The sequence below is a fragment of the Phyllostomus hastatus genome, unplaced genomic scaffold (assembly GCF_019186645.2).
Source record: "Phyllostomus hastatus isolate PE091 unplaced genomic scaffold, TTU_PhHast_1.1 phas_scaffold_442, whole genome shotgun sequence".
NCBI classification, from domain to species: Eukaryota; Metazoa; Chordata; class Mammalia; order Chiroptera; family Phyllostomidae; genus Phyllostomus; species Phyllostomus hastatus.
Genome location: NW_025334030.1, coordinates 1,251,270 through 1,267,322, shown reverse-complemented (window position 1 = coordinate 1,267,322; position 16,053 = coordinate 1,251,270). Strand labels below are relative to the sequence as shown.

Here is a 16,053-nt window from a genome sequence, read left to right as displayed (position 1 = left end):
TCAGGAGCTTTACTATGTTAATAGGTGTCATAAATCCCCAAGAGGGAGAGAGAGAAAGATGAAACTCTCTCACATCTTTGACTGTGGGATTTTACTATGAAGCACCTCATTGTGCAAAGCATGCTTTGGGAGATGCCAGTCTAGGTACTGAGTCTCTCAGGGGAAAAGGATGCTTGTAGAACTCAGGTAGTTTGGCCAGCTAACAAGGAGTAGAGTGTGCATGGTGTTTGGGCAGAAGGGCCCAGGTACAAGTCCTGGAGATGGCTGTCTGCCATGGTCTCTCTGTACCCAGCTCCTGCAGGGACCTGCAGCACAAAAGAAAGAAGACAGTAGGGAGGTCACACAGCAACATCAAGGGGGGCAGCTGATTATTCATCCCCCATTTTCAGAGTCCCCAGGGAGGATTTGTTTGCCTCCAGCAAGGTCAACAAATCCTCAAACCCAGTTGCCATTCATCCCCAGACAGGTCAGGGGTCGGTTCCTGAAGCATTGTTGATCTCAGCAGAGATGATGTGCCGGGTTGATATTCTTAGATTTGCTCATTCAGCCAGCCAGTCTGGCTTTCAGAGGAGAATCAGGTCAAGAAGCGCTTAATGAACCGAGAGGAGCACAGTGCTGCCTCGACCACTGGGGGTTCAAGTTCCTAATGGCAATCAGCAGCCTCCTCACAAGACTTACTGGAATTTTCTTTGTGCATCCTCATTACTGCTTTTGGAGGCAGGTCAATACTACTGGGTAGGGTGACCCAGTGTCTCAGATTTTAGGGGTATCCCTCATTTAAGACACTGTCTCCATCATCCCCATAAACCCTCATTTGAATGTGAAGTTCTTATATTTTAATTTCAAAACTGTATCATTCATGCACAGAAGCCACAAACACATCCTGGTTAAACTTAGTGTCTCAGTTTTTGGTTAGGAACATGGAAGAAGGAGGTGTGCTCTTACTCAAGAAGGCGCAGCACAGGTCATATTAGCAAGTGCTATATTATTTGACCAGTTAGCTATTGAAGGGAGGGAGAGTCTTGATACTCCTGGTTTGGGGGAAGTCTGACTTGAGCTGGTTCAGTCCTCCAATCCAGCTGCTGCTAATGCTGTTGTCACAACGACAACCACCAGCACACATTTTCTCAGTTTCTGCTGTGAGCCGTCCCTCAACTAAACATGTCTTCATATTATTCTTATTTAAATCTCATGGTTACTAATAATATTGTTATTTTACAAATGGTAATATGAGACACAGAGAGGTTAAATAATGTTCACAAAAACACATAGTTAGCAACCAGGTAGAGACTGGGATTTTGATAGGAACAGTGTGGCTCATGGCGAGCTCTTAACCACTGTGCTATGGTGCTTTTGCAAGGAGGGAACAAGGGCTGGCAAGTAATGTCACAGTGAGAACTAAAGCTTACTAAGTACTTGATGTTCTTGTAAGAGCTTTGCCTACATCAATTCATTGACATGTATTAACTGACCCAGTCCATAATAATAGAGGTTGGGGACATGGCATCTCTTCCCAGGATGTGAATTTTCTGGCTGGATTGGTCCTCTGCTGAGAATACATGAGGTGGCTAAAGTTTGCAAAATGGCTAATTAGTGGCCCAGTACATCATACCCACAATCTATGGGAGCTTTTCCTGTGGAAGATCTTGCCTACCTGGTGATGGACAGGTCTCCCCTCTTCTAGGAACTCATCTATCAGTCCTGGGCATTAGGGCCATCAGCATTAGGCAGCATCTCAGGGAATCTCTGAGGTCTGAGCTAGGTAAAGCCCTTCCATGCTGTGTTCTCACCTGTATCAGGTTAAGTTGGAATGAATGCCTAGTGGTGAGTGGAGTTCATCAATTTTGGTTCAAGTTGTTTCCGCAGAATGGTCACTGATCTAACACAGGGGTCCCCAGTGCCCCCCACCCCACCCACTAGCTGCTGACCTGTACAAGTTCACACCCTGTTAGGAACAGGCTGCCAGGGAAGCTGGCCTGAGCTCGGCCTCTGGTTTCCACCTTGCCCCCCTGGTCCACAGCAGGAGGTGAGATGGATGAGAGCCTGAGCTCCATGCCCTGATCCCCCTTCCGTCCTGGGTCCTGAAAAAATTGTCTTCCATGAAACCGGTCCCTGGTGCCAAAAAGGTTGGGGACCGCTGATCTAGCAGATATCCGGGGCATGGAGAAAGCATTTGGTAACTGACAAAGCGCACATTCTTCTGTTTAACCTCAGACATGTCACTTAATCTCTCTGAACCTCCATCTCATCCCACAGACACCACAAGTGATTCACAAGTGATTCTCAAGTGCTTACTGAGCATCTATTCTATGCCCAGTTTTTTGAGAAAGACAGGAAAACAAAATGGTCAAGGAAGAGGTGTTGGAGATAAAATGGGAGCACACCTGACTGTCATTACCAACCAGGTCTTTCCCCAGCCTGGTACAAATCACATCTGGTCTTTCAGGGGCCTAGATGAGGAGGTTGTAAGTGCTGGGGAAGGCGGGGAGGCTACTTGGAGGACCCAGCGTGTGGCTGCCTGTTGAAGGGCGGGGCGTTCACCTAAGCGACCATGGAAAGGGAACAGAAAGACAGAAGGCTCCGACTGAGACATCAGTGCCAGGTACTGGTAGGGCATTCAGGAGACAGACACAGCTTGAAAACAAGGATGATCAGAAAATAATTTTAAAATGGGTACATTGAAGATATTCTGAAGAAAAAAATAAAAATAAACTAGCACTTTGTGTTCCAAGTTCCAGGACCAGCCTTATACATCCTGTCATTTCGTGGTGGCAGCATGCCTGGGAGAAGGTACAGGTGTTGTCCTATTTTACCGCTGAGAAGACCAGGCCCTGGTCTGAGCATCTCATCCAGGAATAACTGCAGGGAAGGGTGACAGAGCCAAGATCTCAACCCAGCCTCCCCAGATACAAAACCCCTGTTTTTTCCACTGTGCCAAGATGCACCCAGGTCACTGGAAATGAAACTCGTAATTATCTGGAGACCCTTGCAGCCTCTTAGCTTTATTCATCTTTTCCAAAGCAGTCATGCATTCTGGCATTCTCCCAGGAAATGTTTTGGGAAACTTCATTTGTCTAGTTGCCATTTTACTCATTGGGTGGACAAGAGTGAATGGCACTTCTTTATTTGAGACGATCTACCTTCTACTAGGAGTCAGCACACTCAGTGCTAAATGATTCCAGAACATAGGTAATGGCGCAGTTGCTTCTGCCTGAGGTAATGAGGAAGGCTTTGTAGAAAATGTGATGTTTGACTTAATCTAGCAAGTTTGAATTAGGAAACAGAAGAAAAGAAGGAGGGAAAGAAGGAAGCAGGGAGAGAGAGAGGGTAGTTCTGCACAGCAGACAAGTTTGTGTAGTCGCTTGGATTCATAAAATTATTGGCAAGGGCAATTTTCCAGGTGTGTTTTGTGGAAGGAATGATTTGTAGAAAGAAGGATGGTGTGTATTGGAGAATGAATCTGGAGAAGGAAAGCTGAGGAATATTGTAAAGTGCCCTGAATATTGTAAGAAATTCTGTCAGTCACCCAGGTCCAGATACAAGTAGTATGAGTCATTAAATAATCTGCATGTGTCCACTGTCAACATCTGAAAGATAAGCAGTACAATTAATACTGTCAAAGAAACACCCTGTTCCATTTTTTTTTGTTTGTTTGTTCGTTTTAATGATCAACATGTGGCAACTGACCTATGGCATCTTCTCAGAAAGCAGGGAAAACGGTGGAACCTGTCTCACAGAGCCCAATTTTCCTCATCTGTGGACAAGGCAGATCCTTCCCAGACTTCTGCAATTGTTGGTACAAGCAAACGGGGAAAATTTCTAGGTCTTCTAGTCTTTTGAGAAATGAAATAGATCTAAATTTTATACAAGATGCTGCCATTTTTAAATATGAGCTCTTTTTTATACAAGGCACACTCATCGTGATCACCATCGCTATCATTCTTCTCATCTGTGGACTAGATTTAGTCAATGAGGCTGTGGTTGGTCTATTAGCCAACAGAATCCACAGGCAGGACTTGGTTTTCTCTGAATGCTCCCCTCTCCCGACCTCCAGCCAACACCTGTGTTTCTGTCCTCTGCTCTTCTCTTGCATGGGGTGTTTGAACCTTGGGTGGCTGCCGCTCATAAGGGTTGGTGGTGGACAGAGTTAACCTTATGGTAGCTCTTAGGATCTGGGGAATAAGTTACAATATCTGGCAGTGAGAGAGGACCCACTTTAATCTAGGAAAGGAAAAGAGAAGTTAATAACTAAGAAGGCAGTGTCAGCACAAAAGGTGGAGAAAGATGGGGGAATTTTCTTCTTTCCCTTGGGAGAAGGGATGAGATTGAACTATCAAAGACTGGGTAAGAAAAAATAAATCTCTTGATGAAAATCCCTAGCACAGGAAAGATCGACAAAACCAACACCAAGAAAGTGATAGAAAAGATCTTGATGAGAAGCAAGTGAAAAAATAGAAAAGAACAAAAAACATATACAGGGTCTGGCAGAAGTAAGGCCTGCTGGAGTGTGGTTGGTAGGGTAATAATATGGGTGTAATAATTTATAGGTTTAATTTGAACATTTCACCTAAAATGTCATATGGTGTGCTTGAGTGTGATACTGTTATGTTAGAGAATTCCATGCTTATGATTTTGTAAATAAAAAATTTTGTAATAAAAAAGATGGGTGTTATTTATTCTGGACCCTGTATACATATATATTTGCCATTGTATTAAAGTCTGACTTCCAGATGTTTGATTGAAATCAAATGCTCTTAATGAGGGGTCAGCAAGCTGTGGTCTGTGAACCAAACCTGGCCTGTTGCCTGTTGTTTAAACGTCAAGATAACAATGGATTATGCACTTTTTAATTGTTGACAAAAATCAAAAGAAGAATATTTTATGACAGGTCAAAATAATAGAAAATTCAGATTTAAGTGTTCATTTACATATTGTCTGTGGCCACTTTCACACAACAGTTACAGAGTTTAGAGTAGGTACAGCAGGGAGAATCAAAGTATTTATAATCCACCCATTTCCCCTTTACAGAAAAAGGTTTGCCATTCTGTTTGTGATGGCCAGAATGATAAGAATGCTTGGCCCCTAGATTGAAATTGGTCCTTTTCAGGAGCTTACCTCTGTTTTCTAGCCATTACCAGAACTGCCTTGCCTGTTCTTTACCTTATTCTTTCATTCTTCTTCTTTTATTAAGTTCCTACAATACACCAGGAACTTAATACTGCACTTTAGACATTGGGTGGCCAATTATTTTTCATGAGCCATGTGCGCTGGCCACTGGGGAGCAGAGATGCAGAGAACCTGCCACCTGACTTTTAGTGGAGAAAATGGATCCCAGAAAAAAACTGCAGATAAAGTCAGCATCATAGAAAATGTAAATAACAGAACTTAAAACTGGAGATGGTGAGGACAGGAACACAAGGACACAAATATACAGTCAGTAAAGGCCAGCAAAATGGACAGAGTTGAATTTCTTTCTTTTTCTTTCTCCCTTCCTTCCTTCCTTCCTTCCTTCCTTCCTTCCTTCCTTCCTTCCTTCCTTCCTTCCTTCCTTCCTTCCTCTCTCTCTCTCTTGAGAGGGGAAAGAAGGGAAAAAGAGAGGGAGAGAAACATCAATGTGTGGTTGTTTCTTGCACACCCCCAACCAGAGACTAGGCATGTAACTCAGGCATGTGCCCTGACTGGGAATCGAACCAGTGACCCTTTGGTTCACAGGCTGGCACTCAATCCCCTGAGCCAAACCAACCAGGGCTAGAGCTGAATTTCTTATTTGACTCTGAGCTTCCTGGTCGTCAAAGTAAAAAGGGTCACAAAAACAATTAGCCTTTACTTCCAGAGGGAGGAAAAAGAATACTCATTACTCAGGAGCAGCAAAATCTTTTCATATTATGGAGTTCTTAAAAAGACATAAGAAAATACCCTCTGCAAAAAAAAAATGTGTATGTACTATATATCTATATGTCCCATATATATTTCCCATTTCTCTCTGATTAAAATCATCAGGTTCTTTAATAAAAGAAATATATAGTAATAAAAATAATAATCTTTTGTATTTGTGTAACTCTACAGTTTCCAAAACATTCCCACAATTCTGCTCATTGGCCCATTTTTGGTGAAGAGTAAGTGGATATTCTTACCTCTATTCTTTGTTCAGGAAACCAAGAGTCTAAATGTGTAAATTTTGGCCTTTGTGACAGAACTATGTTTCCTACTCCTGGTCCAATGGTATTTCCACTTTATAACATTAAAGAGACATTATTCAATCTGACCCAGTCCTCACCAAAGTAACAAATAGCTTTCTCTCCTCCTGGGAAGTGGTCTCATGGCGATGCTGCTATTCTCCCTAGTAACTTCTCAGAAGAGCAGTGTTGAAAGTCAGAGTCAAAAGCTAAAGTTAGAAACAGTATCAGGCTGTTAAGTAAGAGGGGTCAGCCCGCAGCTGTCATTGGAGCTTTCCGGGTTGTAACAACGTGACCACTTGGACACATGAGAATCCGTTACAGAGGAACCATGTTAAGACGGCCAAAAATCAGCCTGAAATAATTGAATTCCCTGCCAAACACTGTCCACTGTCGTTATCTAAAAATGTAATTATGCAGCTAAATCAAACAACTAAAATTAGTGTTGTGTAAAAACACCTTGGCTATTTAAAGTGGAGCAATTGACATTTGGATTTAGAAAAAGCCAATAGTTGAATATGCTTTTGCGGTGCCTGAAGTTCTTCCAGTTTGGACAAAATCTATGTCCTGCATTTTGTTTAGGGTGGGAGGTGGAGCACGGCAGGCAAGGCAGGTGTTTGGTTTGAAGGTGATTTTCAGTGATCCCTGGGCCTTGAGCTTAAGACCACCGAACTCACTCACGTTGTCGGTTTCACGTCATTGTTCTGAAAACTGTGGAACTCTAAAAACACCCACTTGCTTTCCTGGTATGAAGAACAGAAGAGTGACAATGTGAATGCTATCTGTGCCTTCCTTCCAAAGCCACAGATGTGACTAGACCAACCATCAGGAGAACAGGAAAGGCATGATCAGAGAGGCTAATAGCCTCTTACACTGCATATGCCCAGATGCTAAGGATTTCTTGTATCACACAAGCTTTTGAGTGTCTATTATCTCAATTTTCCAAATGAAGAAACTGAGGTTCAGAGACACTAAGTAACTTGTTGAAGATCACACAGCTAGTATGTGGACACTCAAGACAGTACAATTCTAATTCATGCAATCCCATAGGAATTTATCTGTACCATGTAATATACCCTAAACAATCATTAGGTATCATCATACGCTGGAAAGATTTCAAATATTGGCTCAAATGTATTTCTCATGCATAGTTAGGTACACATTCATTATGTCTTTAAATTCTCGGGACAGGGAGATATCTCTTATTAATATATTGCACATAAATATATAACAATTGAAAGCTCAAAGACAAAGAATGTGTTTTTTTAAATACACATATGCACACACAAAGCACATGATGTTCTATTACAGAATGAAATACTATAATGCATGCAGTGGCCTGGTTAGAAATTGTAACCTGGCACTGCCTCTTCCAAGTGCATGACGATGAACAAACAGTTCAACTAGCATGAGACCATTTCCCACTTGTTACCTGGAAATGATAATAGTGCCCACTTAGGAGAGTCGTGAGAATTAAATTACATAACGCATGTAAATAATTAAGCTCATTCTCTATGCATAGCACATACTGCAAATATTAGCTAGTAGTATTATATTATTTGCTCAAATTGCCTCTTTAAAATTAAAACTAGAGAGAGAGAGAAAACAGTAACCTAGACTATCTTCTTAGTTTTTTTTTTTATTAGTATCAAAGCAGGGACACGTTAACCTACTCAAGTTTTAAGTGGCAACTGATAATTATATCAATTTACATTTCTGAGTATTTTCTCACTAAAAGTGCCGTGCAGACTGTGTCCCTTGTCTTTTGCTGAGATTCATTAGGAATTGTCCAAATCTCATAGCCTGACTATGTTTCTCCCAAACTCTTTGTCTCTCTGTCTGCCTCTCCGAGAACTAAATTAATGGAGTATTTGGTTAGTCATGTTAGGCAAGCCATTCCCAAAATAGCACCTTCCATTTTTGTAGCTTCAACTCTGCAGCTGCTGTGTCTCTTCGTCGTCTGGGAAGAAAACTTTCACATCGAGAGTTGCTGATTCGGATTTTCTTTCTTTCCCCTCTCCGCGGTGATGAGCACTTGGCTCCTGACAGAAGCGATTTGGCTTTCAGCTTTGTAGTTCGGAAGAAGTTGGGTTTATAGATTTTCCCCTAACTCTCCATTGATGTGTTGAGCTTCAGAGGGAATAATACCTCCACGTAAAGCATGTTGCCTTCTCAAGGAGTCCTCCTGCATCCCTATGGAGTGCCTATGATTGTTCCAGCAGCCCCCTACTTCCCCGGACTGATCCAGGTAATTCAAGGCCACTGCTAGCAAGCAACTTAACTCCAGAGTGCTCAGAGTAATAATTGGAATTTTTATGGTTGAGAAAGCAAACACTTTTAATACAGGAAAAAGCCCTCGTGTAGTCAGTGAGAAGACAGTAGGAAATCAAAAAGATGGATCACCCTAATCTGGCTATTGACATCTCTCATGGCTGAATAAATGGTGTAGTTGAGCTATATTTGCTTGTATTGATCTGGCTGCTGTTTAACATTCATGCCTTTGCTTCAGGAGGTTGACCATGGGGCAAAGGATTTGCTCTCCTTCTCAGCTTCCTGAGGGACTCAGTCTCCCGGAGTAGATCATGAGGCAAAGTAACTTATCAGGAGGTGACTTGGTTAAGAGCTTCAATCCAGAAATAGAAAGAACAACATATATGCATTAATTTGTGTGTTCTTCTTCCCTCGGGTTGTCCATGTTCACAGAAGGTGCCTCCCACCTGGGCTGAGTGGTGGCACTGGGGCGAAACGGAACACACGCTTGATGGTTAATTTATGGAGTTCAGAGATTATTCTAGGAAACCTTCACCGGCTCTTTATGTGTTAATGATGGCAAGAGTGGAGGATTGAAATGTGTATGTTGGTTTCACTTTTAATGCTAGTATTTCTGTGCAAGGAGAATCATCTAGGAATGAAATATTTGTGACCTTTTTTTCCCCTCTTATCAAAAGTTTGCCTCTTTAAACAAGCAGTGGATTCCCAGTGCATGCCTGAAGTTCTCTATGGAAAGCTAACATCTATAAGCGACAGTCTGAACATCATAGAAAACCCAGCTGGTTTCTGTTGTTTTGTTTTTGTTTGCTTGTTTTAGAACAAGCATCTCTTTGTAATACAACAAGCATCTCTTGTTTCCACAGGAAAGGAAACCTAATGCATTCAGTACATCCTTTTACCTTCAACCTTGTGGTATTTAAATTTTTTTTACAATACCCTAGCTCATTAATTAAAATTTCTGGGGCGGGTTCTGGTCAAACACATTTTTCCTCCTTTTCTGCACGTTGCTTGTTAGCTATAAGAACCTTGGTGATTTGAGACATTCGGGGGTGATTCTAAATAATAACAAAATATTTGTCATCTCAGATGTGTGGTTGTTGCTGAATTGCAGGCTCCATATTGTATGTGAGGAATAAATGGACCGCCTAGAGAAGGAACGGCCCGAGACGTGGTGGGGGCCGTTCCCCATTTCCGGGTGCAAGCAGGCCTGTGTGGTCTGTGTGGAGTCCGAAAGCAGACGCAATGGCAAATTGCATGGCCATTGCTTCCACTGAAACTTGGGGTGAAGGTCGGCCACTGGAGTTTTGTCAGACCCTCTGCTACCCCGTCTGATAAATAATTACAAGCAAATAGTGCCCTTCACTCTATGCTGATTGATGCTGAAATTGCTTTTGAAAGTTCTCATAAGTTCCTGTTATAAATTAAGTGCCGGTGTAGGAAAAATAACGGCACCCCCTGAAATGGGTGAATGTAATCAGGCTTAATGGACTCGAGAGCTTGTTGGGAATTAAATAACTATCGATTTGCTGGAATGTTGCTGTCATTACGAAATGCCACTCTGGACGTATTACCCCAGTAATAGATGAAAAGATGCACAGGGCAGCTGAGAAATCGGGGGACCCTATTTCTTCCTCCTTTGCAGAGTGTTTCAGAAGCGTATCCAGTTATTTTTGGAAGACACAAGTGACCTTACTTGCAAGTCTTAGCCTGATCACAGTTTGTTTACTACCGACACCTTTGGTTACTAGTTGCCCCTGAGTCAGGAAAGGAGAGCAGCAGGAGCCTCTGGACAGGCGACTGGGACAGGCTTCCTCCCCTTCTTACCCTACCCCCACAGGACACACTGAAAAGCTGTGGACAGGGAGAGACTGGCTTTATTTCTGGTATTTGCTCATTGGCATCACAAAACTCCTATCACCCCATTGCAGTAATCTGTGCAAGGGGAAGAAATGCAACTCAAAGAGAAGACAATTGTAACACTCATACACAGTCACCTCTCAGCTCATGCTCCGGTAGCAGCTGCCCAGCATTGCAGCAGACCATATCAGCTTGCCTACCAATTTCTTAACCTTGTGATTTCTTCTCAACTTTTCAAGATGCGAGGCCTTTCCTATAATTAAGGAGCCACCCACACTTCATAATGTCATCATCAAGACATTAAAATGATCCAAAATAGACAGTGCACTCCATCATTGGTAGCAAGTTCCGATTGACTTGAGATGTGCAAACAGAGCCATAGCGGCCACTTGGCAGGGTTGTTACAGCAGAGCCTTTCCAACTTCAATAGCCAGTGATTCTATGGCAGAAGAACTTCCTTTTCCTAAATCTTCCAAGTGCCACTTTTTAAAGTTTGAATCAGCATTGTCCTGTTTTTGTCTTCTCAGTTAGAGAAAAAATAATTAATAGACCAGATACTGTAAGAAGCTTTGGGAGAGTATCCCTTATCCTGCACAGACAGTGAATGGAGGTGTTTCCTACTAGATCTGAGGAAGTCACACACATGCTCCTGTGTTCCAGGGGTAGATTCAAGCCACCACTGGCCCCAGCCACCATCTCCTAGGAAAAACAGAATCTTTACCACAATGGATTCCTTGAACCCATCATCTAGTGTCTAAACTTGTTGAATGTATATCAAAGTAGATGGTTTTTCCGTGTGGTCATGTAAAGAGTTCAAAAATGCCTATGGTGTGTTGAGCTAAACCTATTTGGACTCTCACAGATGGTAATAAGCATGAGAGAAGAGGAGAAGAGCAATATTAGCAAGTGCGTTGTCTAAACATTGTTCCTTTTGCCTTGGCAAAGACCTCAATCTTGGTGTCTTTGGGTAAGAAGAACCTATGTATGTTTCTTACTGAACCTCTTTATTTACTTCTAAATTCCCAATGGCACCTTGAATGATCAATGAGTTGTCTGACCTGAGTACAAAGGAGGGTCTGACAAGTCAGTTGCCAAATGCAGACTTCAGTTCAGAAGCTACCAAGAGGACTTACCCAAGCCATGGACCATGGCTGCATAATGCCAGCTGCTTTCATTAAAACACTGGCATTGTCACTGATTGTTTGATTAGTGTTTGGGTAAAATAAACAGTGGTATCTGGGGTACAAGTTCAGGATTGCACCCCTCACTCCAGATATCTGTCTGACAGATAAGCTCTTTGACCATCCATGGCTAGAATATTCTTCATACTGGGTCAGATAATTCCCATCTCATTCAGGTATTGTAGACAATGAGTCAGAAGACATATTCCCAGATGGAGGACAGCGTAAACAGAGCCACATCCACCTTACCACCATTTGCTCATTTAGCTCTCCGTTTGCTGCCCACATAATCTGACCAGGCACTGTTCTGGGCACAGGAAAGCAGAAGTGACGGTCACAGCCGCTGACCTGTGGGTTCACAGCCTAGTGGAAGAGAATGCTACATAAACACCACACTGTGATCATGTAATAAAAGCATGGGAAGGGACGATAGGTAACAGCTATTGAATACTTGCTGTGTGCTAGACCCTGTGCTGAATACTTAACATATTTTCTCAATTTATTCTCATAATAACTCTAAAGTTGGGTACTACTGGTTCACATTATCTGTAGTTTTCAAAGAGCTCTGCAAATCAGGGGCTTTGGGGGGAGGAGGTTTGGCCCCAAAACTAATTCATTTGGTGACTAAAATGATGTGTGGCTATTTATAGACTTTCTTTATGCCACTTAGTGTGAATTTTCATATATTTTGCTGCAGGACTATTAATGTGTTTGATTTCAAGGTGTTGTCCCAGACCCTGCTAAGGGTGTTACGTAATCAGTGTTTCCACTGAAATACCTATATGAAAAATAAAATTTAAAAAAATTTGAATTTCAAAACACAACCCCAAGGGTCTCAGATAAGGAATCACAGTCCTACATTATGACATCCCTTTTGTATGTGGAGAAACTAAACCTGACATGTAGACCAAGGGAACTCACCCAAGGTCACAAGGAGTGTCAGTGACAGAGCTGAGGTTCAGACCGATTATGTTGGAGCACAGCCCTTCCTCTGAGTCACCAATCCATTGATGAAGTATATCCACAGGAGTGCAGTATGAACACAGGTCAGGGAGTAGGTGGGTGTCTCTTAGGGTAGGGGGAGAGGGGCTCAAAGGGAAAGGCGGCATTTGAGTCGGGCTGTAGAACAACATCAGACACTCACTAGGTAAGCAAAGGAGAAAGCCCTCCCTACCAGAGCAGAGAACTTGGGTGAATTCATGCTGTTGGGCTGACACAGGAACATGGACCTTCAGTATCTTTCCCCAACCCACTGGCACTGTGGGACTTGACATTGTGGAAACATAGGTCTCAAAAGTCGAAAGATACAGGGCAAAAGGAAGGAATCCTGGAAAGGGAGCTTCTAAGCCCTGAATCTCTGTGTGCCCCACATAGGAATGGGCTCCACAGTGAATATGAAATTCCCTAGATCTGAGTCCTCACACCGTTTGCCATCCTTTCCCTCTGAGACAGTAAGCTCTCTGGAAGGGAACTGTTGATTAATTCCTCTCTGATGTGGATAGCAGTGGTATAAACAAACCCTGGCACCTGGATTGTGAAGCAGACCTCAGCATCACTGAATTTGGCCATGTATGTCATGAAAGATCTGCCTACACCTATGTGGCTGTGCTGGGAATTAGACAAGTGCTGGTTTCAAGGATGGACTGAGAGTAACCACCCCTACAGAAAGACAGGGAAGCATATAGGGAACTTGCTGGTCATTTGAGTACACTTCCGGGAAAACTTAAAAGAAATATACTTGTTTGGCTCTGTGGCTGGGGGAGCCCTTTTTCAGATGTCAGTATTGCTGTCCTGCAGTTATCTCTGTGTTCTGAAGGTCTGCTGATTGGGAAAGAAATCAGAATGTACACCCACTGCAAATGCTGGTGGTGTCATTTACTCTGAGGCAGCTCCGTCTTAGTCACTAAGTGACTTTTCTGTACTGCCAAAGACACCATGTCAACAGCGGACCAAATTAAAGAGTCAGGGAGGTGGCAAATTCTCCAAAGAGAATTTGGAGTCAAATAGGTCCAGGTTGATATATTGGCTCTGGCATGTACTAAGCGTGTGGCCTTGGGCTTGTCAATTAACCTCTCCAAGGCTGTTTTAGCAGCAACAAAATGAAAGCAGGAGTACCTGTCTTGCAAAGTGGTTGTGAGCTTTAAATATGATTCATCTCTTCATTTGGCAATTATTTATTAAGCACCTTCTTTATGCTAGGCTGTGAACTAGGAGAGGCTCATGAAGCAGTATCAACATGTATCCTGTTATATAGAAAAGGTCTGTCATATATGTATATGAATGATATTTATCCATACCATAGGAATGGTATGAATAAGTCATTGGAGAGAGAGCGAGAGAGAATAGGTGTTTATTTAGGGCTCTTTTGTCTGTAAGTGACAAAAATCTGATTTATATTGATTACAGGGGAAAGAGAAAATGTCCAGTTTTAGGCACAGTTGAATTCTGAAGTTCCACCAACCAAACCCTAAAATGGCTGTCCGTACTTGATCTTTGTTTACAAGTATACCATGTCTGAGTGGTGTCACAGGTGTCCCCTGCCATTCCAGGCTTACATCACACCCATCTTAGCAAGTGTCTTTCCCAACTGTTTCTGCAAAATTCCAGAAAGCAGTCCCCTTGAACCATCTTGCCAGCCATGCCCATCCCCAAACTAATCACCTTGACTCTGACTGCCCACAATAGAGCTGGAAGGTAGGGTCAGCCCTAGCTGAGCTTTATGGGCTGTGAGTGGAGAAAAAATGAGTCCTATTAAAAAAAAGAATGCTGGACAGGTAAAAACTGGGTTCTCATTATCAACAATAATAGCTGAAGCTATTACAAATGTTCATAAATGTTTTTTCTCCCTCAAATTCTGCATACACCCTCCCCAAGGAAGAAAGCAGTGGGTTTCTGATCTTACTTATCTTGATTGCCTTTTGCCAGTGGTCATAATCACCAGGCAATCGACCGTCATTTAGTTTATCTTACATCACTACTCATGATCAGGGATATCAGAGGCAGATGTGGCAATTGTACTCAGCATCTTCCCACCTAAATCTATCACACTAGTGTCTCCCACCAGGATATATGCGGGACATTTCCACTGTTTTACAAGTGAGAAGACCGTGATCTAGGGAAGGAAGTAAAGACATTCTGAGGACATCCAGTAATTGAGGCTACAATGTTTTTTTCAGGTCATGCAACCCTATCACTTCTCCTTCTATTGGCAATACCTGCATGAATAAATAATAAATAAAGTCTGTTCTGTTTTATAGAAATGAATTTCTTTTAATTAAAAAATTAAAGGGATACTGTCAATCTCTTCTGATGAATATCAGTCCTATAAAAGGGATATGTTTCTGGAGCAGCCATCTGTCATTTTGACCATTTTAATGGCAGGCTATATCAGCAAGTATGCTTTTTATAATATGTTGGCATGGGCCAAGCTGAGCTGGAGAGACTTGTGGATTTCACACTCCTCTTTGCTGCTTTAATGTTCAGCAATCTGAGCCTCTAGTGCTGAAGCAGAGCCCCCGCCCTATCTTTTAAAGGTTGTTTTGGGTAAATGCTTTCCCTAGTTGATTTATTATGGAGATACTCAGCCCTATTTATGTTTCTTTCCTGTCTAAAGATAGACCTATTACACATGCATCCCACCAGTATATAAGCATCCAGCCACTTGATTAACTGCTGAACCCAAAGAGGTGGCCAGAAACATTGAACTCTATACTCCAACAGGGTTTTCCTCTGGGCAACTAGGACCATTGGTGGTTTTTTAATGTTGTTTTTTGTTTTGTTTTGTTTTGGTTAGCATTGCATGAATTCTAATTCTTCAGGCTTGTAAAAGTAGGAGGCAAGGAAATTGTGAAATTAAGTTATTCAGCAAAATAATTATTTATTGATCATGGGTTCCATGCTCAGGTCTCTTCTAAGCTCTGAAGACAATGAGGTGACTAGACCCAGTTTCTCTGTTCCAAGGTAGATTAGATAGCCAGACCTTGGCAGCAGAGTCAGAAGTCAAGCACACCTGCTGAAGGTGGAAATCTATAGAACCTCAGCCCCATTCATCTCACCCAACAGGTCTTAACCAAGACAATTTTGCTACAATCCCAGGAAGATGGCTTCTTATAGACAGGCTGTCCAGCTTTCCCAAATGACGGAATTTCTGGTCATTTCCCAAGGGACAAAGGTTGTTTCTGCTGTGTTTTATTTTGGGACGGGGGAAGAATCACAGCAAGAGCTCTGTCCCTGCGGTGGTGGCAGGCTCTGCCCTTTGCTTCCCTCCCCCCCGCCCCGCCCCCGGCTCAGAGTAAAGCATTTGAGTCCAGCACATTGCTGCTGTGGGCAAAGGTGTCCTCCCCTGGCTGTCACCTTTTGTTCCCCTCTTTAATCCTCACTGGCTCCTGGAGGTGCAGAGGGTTTGGGGACTGGAGAGGCAGTCAGCATGTGCATTTCACAGTGTTCTCAGAAACTACTCTCCAAATAGGCATTTCTTCTTATTCATGAGGCAGCACAGTTAAGGATCTAGACCAGAGAATTTAGTGCACAGGATTTAGACCAGGGAAACCTGAGTCTGGCCACGACTT

At 42.7% G+C, this 16,053-nt stretch overlaps 1 protein-coding gene across 16 annotated transcripts in view; it reads left to right on the top strand.

Annotated features, from left to right (window-relative positions):
* The window catches only part of RBFOX1 (RNA binding fox-1 homolog 1), a 1,503,477-nt gene that overhangs the window by 1,153,194 nt on the left and 334,230 nt on the right, over nucleotides 1-16,053 (top strand). Inside the window, exon 1 of one of the 16 annotated variants that reach the window (XM_045820714.1) lies at nucleotides 8,121-8,424. The exons of 14 other annotated variants lie outside the window; for them this stretch is intronic. In XM_045820714.1, the coding sequence (XP_045676670.1) occupies nucleotides 8,338-8,424 (87 nt within the window). In that variant the 5' untranslated portion in view covers nucleotides 8,121-8,337. Of the gene's footprint in view, nucleotides 1-8,120; nucleotides 8,425-16,053 lie in introns of those variants that run through there. One more of the 16 variants, XM_045820725.1, reaches the window with a different exon arrangement.